The 9,737-nt window shown below is 42.7% G+C and overlaps 1 protein-coding gene across 1 annotated transcript in view; it reads left to right on the top strand.

Annotated features, from left to right (window-relative positions):
- Positions 1-366: 366 nt before the first annotated feature.
- Positions 367-9,737, top strand: part of Dnah11 (dynein axonemal heavy chain 11) — a 316,498-nt gene continuing 307,127 nt past the window's right edge. Inside the window, exons 1-4 of the mRNA XM_036205362.1 lie at positions 367-660; positions 2,606-2,749; positions 6,577-6,773; positions 8,161-8,350. Coding sequence (XP_036061255.1) covers positions 367-660; positions 2,606-2,749; positions 6,577-6,773; positions 8,161-8,350 — 825 coding nt within the window. The remainder of the gene's footprint in view (positions 661-2,605; positions 2,750-6,576; positions 6,774-8,160; positions 8,351-9,737) is intronic.

The following is a 9,737-nucleotide window of genomic DNA, read 5'->3' as shown; positions in this document are numbered from 1 at the left end:
CAGGTAGTGAATTTAGCAGGAACATCTGCTCAAGACAGTACTACTGAATCGAGAGCAGCTAACCCTGGGATCCCTCAAGGTGCCCAGGAGGCAAAGGCAGAGAAATCCCGGATTACTGGGCTTGATTTCCCTGCTTCTGCTTGGGTTGTGCAGGGCTGCCTGAGACTCTTGCTCCGCCCCCATTCCAGGGCTGGGGCGGGGCCGTCATCTCCCGGGCAACCGGACGCGATGCTACTGCTTCTCCAGCGAGTCTAACACCGCGTGCGCTCTGCTGCGGGCGCCCCTCGGGGATCTCAGAACACAGTGGGAGTCTCCGTGGTGCTCGTCTCTGAGAATCCTTGCCGGGACTCCCCTCGCAGGTACGAGATGGCAGCCCAGGAGGAAGGGACTGCGCTGCGTCTCAGCCCCTCGGAGCTGGAGGACGAGGAAGACGAGGAGGCGTCGGCGGCTCGGAGAGCTCAGCGCTTTGCCCTGGACCCTCGGGTGCGCTTCCTAGGAGGCCGCCTGCGACAGGCGCTGGCATTCCGGGAGGAGACATGGAGCCAGTACCTGGAGAGCGAGGACCACCGGCAAGCCCTCGGGGACTTTCTGGAGAGCACAGGTCCTGCCAGCCTGGTGTTCAGTGTCGCAGACGCTGGGCGGCTCTCGGCTTACCCCGAGGTAAGGAAGGGGACGCCCGCTGCGAGGCTTAAACTTAACTTCTAGTCTGCCACCGGGACTCTGCAGAAGTCCAGGTCCCCGTGTGCACCAGCTCTGATCTGAGTAAGAGGGTGTAGGTTAGTTTTCTGGAAGGGATGCCTGCCTGTAGAGTTAGTATAAAATGATGTATTAAAAAAGAAAAGGAAGGAAGGGAAGGAAGGGAAGGGAGGGAGGGAGGGAGAGAGAGAGAGAGAGAGAGAGAGAGAGAGAGAGAGAGAGAGAGAGAGAGAGAGAGAGAGAAGGAAGACAAGGAAGGAAGGAAGAGAAGGAAGGAAGGAAGAGAAGGAAGGAAGGAAGAGAAGGAAGGAAGAAAGAAAAAGAAAGAAAAAGAAAGAAAGACCCAGTTAGCACAGTCTGTGATGCCTGGGTGTACTGCTAGGCATGCTTTTGGATCAAACAACTTCTGTTTCGGTCCCGGTGGGAACTCCGGAGTCATATCCTTTCAAACACGACAACAAAGAGTTTGGCAACGCTCTTGAAGTTTGAGTATTTTGTCTCAGTGTCTGCTAACTATGTTTTGTCCCAGGAAGAAATAATTGCGTTCTAAAAAAAGCAACAACAACAAAAAACAAACAAACAAAACCAAACTGACATCAGCCTGGTCTACATAGTGAGTTCCAGGACATCCAGGGCTTCATCATGAGACTCCGTCAAATACACAAATAAATAAGTAAATCCCCAAACAAACCAAAACATAAACCAAAAAGTCAACAACAACAACCAAACAAGACTGGCTGATGTCGTTTAAAAGAATAAATATCTTTGTTGCAAAATTAATTATTAGTAATTTCAAGGAACATTATCTTGGTAATTAGTAAATTCTTTTTTGGAAGATTATAGTCATTTTATTTTTATGTGTGTGAGTGCTTTGTCTGCATGTGTGTCTGTGCACCATGGGCGTGCTTGGTGCCCACGGATGTCGGAAGAGGGGTGTGTAGGGTCCCCAGAACTGGAGTTACAGATGGTTCTAAACTACTACCACATGGGTGCAAGGAAAGGAGCATCTTAACAGCTGAGCCATCTCTCTACTCTCCATACTTGTTTGTATGTGTGCTCTGGAAAGTTACATTTAAATACAACTTAAAATTGTGTCCAGTTGAATAATTCTCTGATGTGGTTTTCTTTAAAACTGACTTCGGTTCCATAAAGTTATAACATTAGGAAAGGAAAGGTGGGGAGGAGGAGCCTGAATCTGGAGCCCTGGCCCAGCTCGTTATCTTCCAGCAGCCTGCACCTGGGGTTCCTGTTGTAAAGTGGGAATGTCATCCAGGTGTGGTCATTAGGACAGGCATGAAGAGTATTAGCATATACCAGGAAAGTTGCATTATGGCTTTGTGAATTTTGAATATCTTTGTTTTGGTATTTTCCTAATTATAACTTCGTAAAAAAATTATCATAAGTCAAGAAACCTTACACTCATAGTACAGAAGCTGAAAAGTGTAATATTTACTAAAAATGACTTAATAGTTATAGGAATGTTAAACTATTTGGCTAAACACTTCCGTTCTTTGCCTTGACAGCAGAAATACAAATTAACTCCTTATGTCTTGTCATTATCTCAGTTTGGCTTATTTCCAAACAAGAGCAATACACACACACACACACACACACACACACACACACACACACACACACGAGATTAAAATGTTCTCATGTTTGGTTTTGTTTATGATATTCTTACCATGTATACTGTAATGGACATGTCTCTAAAGTTGATATTTTTAAAAAGAAGAGAATCTCCTTTCCAGGACATGGAAGAGCAACAGACCAACCTTGTTTGTAAACATGGGCAAGATGCCAGGGTTTTACTTATGTTGGCAATGTCTGTAAGTGGGATACAGCAAATCCTGTTCGTTAACAAAGAGACTGTAGTGAACTTGAACTAATTATCTTGCTCTTGTTCCAGATTCCGAGAGATGTGAAACACAAACTAGTTTATCTTGCCAAGAAGATGACTGAAAATATGGGAGAAAGTGGCTTCTCCCAAACAGTTTTACTAGAAGAACTACCTTGGTCATTGCTCACACATGTAACTGCATTCCTAGATAAGGTACTGCTCTGTCTTTAATATCTGAGTCTATTCTTTACCTCCAGACACTTGGCATTAGTTGAACCATCTCTGGCTACTTAAAAAGAAGAGCATGTAGAAGCCTTAGCTTTTTTGGCCAGATGTGTGGAGTGATCACATTCAACTTATTTCTCAACTCCATCTTGTGGTGATGTATTGTGTACCCTAATAAAGCTTGCTTGAGGATCAGAGGACAGAGCTAACCACTAGATGAGAGGCAGAGGTCAGGCAGTGGTGGCACATGCCTTTAATCTTAGTACTGGGAAGTAAAAGCCTTTAATTCCAGGAAGTGAGGGCAGGGCAGAGAAAGGTATAAGGCGTGAGGAAACAGGAACTAAAGCAATTCAGCTGAGACCCTTTCCATGGGGACTCAGAGGATTTCAGTCAGAGGATTCACAGCAGCAGGATCAGCTGAGGAGTTGGTGGGGTGAGGTTGGCTGTGGTTGCTCTGCTTCTCTGATCTTTCAGCTTTCACCCTGATGTGCGGCTCTGAATTTTTTATTAAAGGACCATCTAAGATTCGAACAGCACCATCATTACACTAATACCGAATAGGCTGTTACTCATCAGACAACTCCTCCCTTTCACTCTTCCCTGACCCCTTTTAAAATACTGGAAGTATTTACCTTCCAATTTGAACTGACTAGGTTCTTCCAGTTAGGTATAGGTTTAAGGTATTACATTCAGGGTAGAGATGAGCTTACATTTTGGAAAATTGGTATCATCCATTTTTTCAAATCCCTGTTAGAAAGTAGCCGCTAAGTGGAGTTTCACTTATGTCAGATAACAGAAAGCAGTAATACAGTTAGCAATTGCTCACACATTCCCATACCCTGCAGTGTAGGTTGAATCTGGTATATTAAAGGCTTGGCCTTCAGCATCAGGAAATGTGGCACATTTAAGAGGTGGGGCCTCATAGAAGGAAATTATATCACCAAGGGTGGGCCCTTGAGGGCCTGTAGATACCATGGCCCCTTATTCTCTCTTGCTTCTTTGTTGCTGTGAGATGAATGTCTTCCTTTGCCATCTATTCTTGCTGTAATATGAGGCCTGAGCATGACAGGGCCAACGTCCCTTGGGCTGAACTCTGAAGCATCCTCTATCTTTGGGATTTTTCCACAGTAACATAACTGGCCTAACCAACTCTTTGAGACCATCAGTGGCATTTCAACATGTGCAAGAGCTGCCTTGATGCTCTGTCAACATAGACTGACTCAGTCCAGCTGGGCTGAGAGCTCAAGATACTTGGTTTCTTACCTGATGCTGTTTGTTCACAGATGTTTGGGATGAAAACAACAAAGTGACCAGGTTCTGAAGAACTAAACTGGTATTTTCAGATTTAGCTGGATATTAGACTCACCTAGTGGGAAGCACAGGTGCTTTAGAAGGAACCAATGCCAAGGACACACCATTAATTCAGAAATGTTAGTGTGGGAGACAGGCTGGAGCTCCCCATGTGAGGGCAAGCATTGGGAACCATGGAGTTAGGTATTTGTCTACAAGGTCACTTCCTCAATCTGATTGTGCAGTGAGACCCCAGTAAACAGTGTGGCCCTGTTGAGGTTCTTTATTGTAGGAAAAGGTGCTACTGCATTTTGGGGTTAATTTTTATTAAAATATATTAATTATAGTTAACTGGGTTTTTTATATACATATAATATACTCTGATCGTATTCACCCTCCATTAACCCCTCTTCCTTCTTCTCAATAATCCCCCCTCTGTCTTCATGCCGTTTGTGTTTTTGTTTAGTTTTTAATCTAAACACAGTTTGAGTTTAATGTTGGGAAGAGTCTGAGAGGAGCATTGGGCAGGGAAAAAGAGCAAGGACATCACAACCATGGCGTATTTCTCATTCCCTTACAGACAAGGCTGCAAATGAGCCGGAAGGTCTAGATCTAGAGGGCAAACATCCCAAGGTTTGGCATGGCTAGGTGCACACATGCAGTGACTCACAGTGGTGTGCTAGGGACCCCTCAGCTCAGTCCAGCATGGTTCTCTCTTCTTTGATCTGAGGAGAGAGCGCCACGTGCCTTCCTCAAATTTCTACTGGCTATGTAGTTGACATTTCAAGCTAAAGTTGAATTTCTGATCTTCCTGAACCTTTTCCTTCTGACCTTATAGTTATTCTCATATTAGTAGATGAGTATTTTGGAGTGTGTGCTGGATAATTTTATGTCAACTTGACACAAGCTAAAGGTGTCTGAAAGGAGGGAACCTCCAATTAAGAAAATGCCTCCATAAGATTCATCGGGCTACAGGGCATTTCTGAATTTGTTTTTGATGAGGGAGGGCGCAGCCTACTGTGGGTGTTCCCATTCTTGGGCTCGAGGTCCTGCATTCTATAAGAAAGCCATGATGAGCAAGCCAGTAAGCAGCTCCCATCCATGGCCTCTGCATCAGCTCCTGCCTCCAGGTTCCTGCCCTGTACGGAACTCCTGCTTTGTCTTCCTATGATGAACAGTGAGGAAGTGTAAGCCAAATAAACCTTCCCTCCCCATGTTGCTTTGGTCATGGTGTTTCATCACAACAATGGTGACCTTAACTAAGACAGTGCTTGGTGACTCAGGCGGAGCTGCTGTGACAAAGTGCCATAGACTCAGTTTTCTGTATAAAATAAATTCAATTCTCACAGCTCTGAGGGTTGGAAATCTGAGACCAGATGGCTGGCAAGTATTAATTTGTTTGTAGGGCGCACTTTCTGGTTCCAAGTTGGTTCTAGCCATGTACCCACATGATGAAAGGGGCAAACGAGCTCCCTTTTAAGTATCAATCCTATTTGCTAGGAGAGCTAGCCACCTGACAATGGCTGCTAATGCCATGGATTTAAAGGTTAGGATTCCAGCACAGTATCAGGAGAAGACATACACATGCAGATCATGATACCTATTTTACTTTGACCCTTTAAGACAAGGGACCTACCTGGCAAGGGTTTTCTAATACCCTATCACTTCAAGTGAAGGTATATACTCTGTTTTTATACCAGAGTGGGCTTCTATTTATGGCAGTTATGTGGAAGATCACAGCTCCTAGTGCCTTCCCTATCTACCAAGGTCATTGAGTAGAGATTGTAAATAAACATACTGAAGCTTGACATCCAGTGGGCACCCTGCAGGAAATGGAGATCATCCTGCCATTTGGAAGGATTCCTGTCTCATTTTCCACTTCCCTACTACATCCAACTGCACCTGAATTCTAGGGATTCAAACACAGGTCCTCATGTTTACACAAGTGCTTTAGTCCATGGACCCACATCCCTCCCTAGTCCAGCAGCAAATATTCCTTAATATTTAGAAATCATAGATGGTTTTGCTGATTCTCCACATTTTGTGGAAAAGGGGTTCTAGAAAGATCCCTGTGGTTGGGTGAACATCTCTCTGTCATCCAAACTTTGTCCCATTAGGAAACCACTCAACTGGAGAATACTTGCTCTCTACCAGCTTCATGTGATTCAGAAAGATCATTTCTGTCAGCACACCTGCCAACATGATCAACTTGAATTAAGAAACTTTACTCAATATAAACTTACTTATTTCCTGCAGTATTTGAGTCATTGAGCTCCAATGAATGCTTGGTGAATGGAAAATGAGGGGGCAAGCTGTTACTCCTTTCCATTTTGCAAGAGCTTATAGCTCAGTGATTCGGCATAAATGAGGTACTGGCTCCTCCACTCCTTGTAGTTTTGGTATCAAGATTATTTATGAAGTTGAGTGGTTTTGTTGACAAGAGAATTTTGTACAACGAAAAAAAGTCTTCAAAGGTACTTACTGTCTGCTAATTAATGGCTTTTAAAATGTTACTCTTTCTCCAGATATTAGTCCCTATTCTTTCTAATAAGAACAACCATAAATCCTGGTCGTGTTTTGTTTCACAAGATATGGAACATCACCTAGAAGTCATGAAAAGTAAGATGCATGTTTTTAGGGGCAAAATATCAAGAAGAACTCTTCTACCAATTCCTACTATTGCAGAAAATATTGACTTGGACCAGCATTACTCAGTGACCAGGTAAGTAACAGTATATACAGCTGTATACAGTATGTTAAAATGAATGGCTAGCATCCCCACAGAATATCACACCTCTTAAACTTATAGCAAAATAGAATTTTTAAAATATGTCATTTTAAAATGTACTTTATTTCCTTTAAGGTATTATGTTTGTTTGTTTTGAAATGGAGTCTTGTACAGCCCAGGTTGGCCTCAAACTCACTGTGTAGCCAAGGGTAACCTTTAACTTCTGACACCCCTGCTTTCACATCTATGCTTGGGTTATAGGCATTGACCACTGCACCTGGGCTTTGTGCTTTCTGGGCCAGCACTCTGCCACCTGAGGTGCACCTCAGCTTAGGAGTTATTCTCTAAGGAAAACTAGTAACTGTCATAATCTCAGAATTATTTTTCTGGGAAAAGTGGTGTTTAAGAATATGGTAATTCTTTATTAATTTTACTATTATTTTAAATTATGTATATTGTGTATAGTTGTGTTTGGGTATGGTGCCTGAAGTTACAAGTGGTTACGAACCATCTGACATGGGTGCTGGGAACCAAGCTCAGGTCTTCTGGAAGAGCAGCAAGCCTTCTTAACCACTGAGCAATTGCCCCAGCTCCCATTTATCAGTTTTATAATATAGTAATTTTATCCTTTGAGAATTTTATACAACATATTTTTGTCATACCCATTTCTGTTCTTCCCACCAAGTCCTTTGTTTTCCTGTCTCCTCCTACCTAACTTCTGGTCCTTAATTCTTTTTTTTTAAAGTAACTCAATGAGTCCAGTTTAAGCTACCAATGTATACTCATGGGTGTGGGGCCATCCACAACAGAATTGTCAACCTAACTGGAAGCCACACCCTTAAAAACTGACTCAGTCTTCCTCAGAGGCCATCACCTGTCAATAGCACCTCAGTTAGGGGTAGGAGCTTGTGAGACCCCCCCCCTCCACACTCCATGCTGGAATGTTGCCTGGTTTGCTTTTGTGCAGGTCTCGTGTAGGTATCCACAATGGCTCTGAGTTCATGAGTGCACTGGTCTGTCCCATCCAGAAGACACTGCTTTGCTCTGCCCCTCCCCAGCCTCTGGCTCTTACAGTCTTTCCATTTTTTTCCTGCAGTGGTCTCTGAACCTTTTGAGAGAAGTAATAAAGATGACCCATTTGCTGCTGAGCACTCTGCTGGTGCTTTTTCTCTGAACTTTAACATTTTTCTTAGAGTTGTACTATACATGGAATACAATGATGCCAAACTCAAACCAGGAACATGAAAATAATGGATTTTGAAGGATTTATATTGAGAAAACTAGTTTATAGACAAATTAAAAAAACTATTAGTACCATATCCTGTCTTTATTTGGATAAAGTCACTATTGGATGCTTTTAATAATCATATAATATTTATAGGCTACAGTCAGATGAGAGGAGAATACTCCATGCTATTGAATCTGTAGTCATTAAATGGTCACATCAGATCCAAGAAGTTATAGAAAAGGATTCAGCACAACCTCTGTTGAGTGGCCTCCACCCGACCCCTGAGAAAGAGCTGGACTTCTGGACTATGAGGCATGATAACCTGAAATGCATATACCAGCAAGTGAGTAGAGAGTGCTGGAATTGTTTCTAAATCAAAGGATCAGGGTCGGCTCTGGGATGGGCAGCATTACTTGGTCATTTTAAAGTCTAAGTCTTTGTATGACTTAGAAGACTGCACTTTTTCTTACTCCATGATGCTGTCTATGCATTTTTTTAAAGTTAATGACAACTGATTGCTTTTATAAGGGTATTTTGGTAGCATCTGAGATCATTGAAATACTGTTTAACAGGAGAAAAGAGCAATTCAATAGGGATAAAAGGCAGAGATGGTAAGGCTTAATTACTGTCTTAGTTTGGATTTGAATCATGGTAAAATGATAACTAAAAACAACTTGGGGAAGAAAAGGGTTTATTGTATCTTAGAGTTTGTAGTTCATCCAGGGATGTCATAGCAGAAACTCAAGACAGGGACCTGGAGGTAGGAGCTGATGCAGAGGCCATGAATGAGTGCTGTTAACTGGCTTGCTCTCCACAGTTTGCAGTCTGCTTTTTTTTTTTTTTTTTTTTTTTAAATAGCACCCAGGACCACCAGCCCAGGGTGGGCACCACCCACAGTAAGCTTGGCCCTCCATCAGACACTAATTAAGAAATGGCATTACAGACTGGCCTATAGGCAAATCTTGTGGAGGCATTTCTCAATTGAGATTCCCTTTTCCCAAGTGACTCTAAATCAGTGGTTCTCAACCTGTGGGTTGTGACCCCTTTGGGGGTTAAGTGGGCGTTTCACAGGAGTCACATAATGGATATACTGCATATCAGATATTTACACTGCAGCTTAGAACAGTAGCAAGATTACAGTTGTGAAGTAGCAGTGAAAGTAACTGTATGGCTGAGGGTCACCACAGCCTGAGGAGCTGTATTCAAGGGTGGCAGCCTTAGGAAGGTTGAGAACCACTGCTCTAAACTGTGTTAAGCTGACACACAGCTAGCAAGCACAATTACTGCGGTCAGTCAGATTTGGGGAAGAGTAGGATACTGCTTGGCTGTGGAAGAAATAACTTTGGTCTCTCTGCTGGATACTTCCTGTCAACTGACTGACTATAATATTCTAAAAACTGTTTTGTTTATCATGTTTCTCCTGATAGGAGATTTTCTGAAACAGATCATTATCAATTTATATGTATAATATGTAAACCCACTTTTTGGAAAAACTAAATGCAAAAATAAAATACAAACTTTTGAAAAAATTTATTTAAACTTGTTTTCATCCTGAAACCTGTATGCCCCTGGGTCTCAAGTACTGTTCATATCACTAATAAGATGGCTTAGCAGGTAAAGGTGCTTAGAGCCGAGCCTGATGTTCTGAGTTCGATCCCAGTGCCCACAAGTAAAAGAGAGGTGATACCAGCAAGTTGACCTCTGACCTCCATCCACATATGCCTATTTAT

Source organism: Onychomys torridus, chromosome 14 (assembly GCF_903995425.1).
Source record: "Onychomys torridus chromosome 14, mOncTor1.1, whole genome shotgun sequence".
Lineage (NCBI taxonomy): Eukaryota > Metazoa > Chordata > Mammalia > Rodentia > Cricetidae > Onychomys > Onychomys torridus.
Note: the sequence above shows the minus strand (reverse complement) of the source record. Positions and strands in the feature narration are given on the sequence as shown.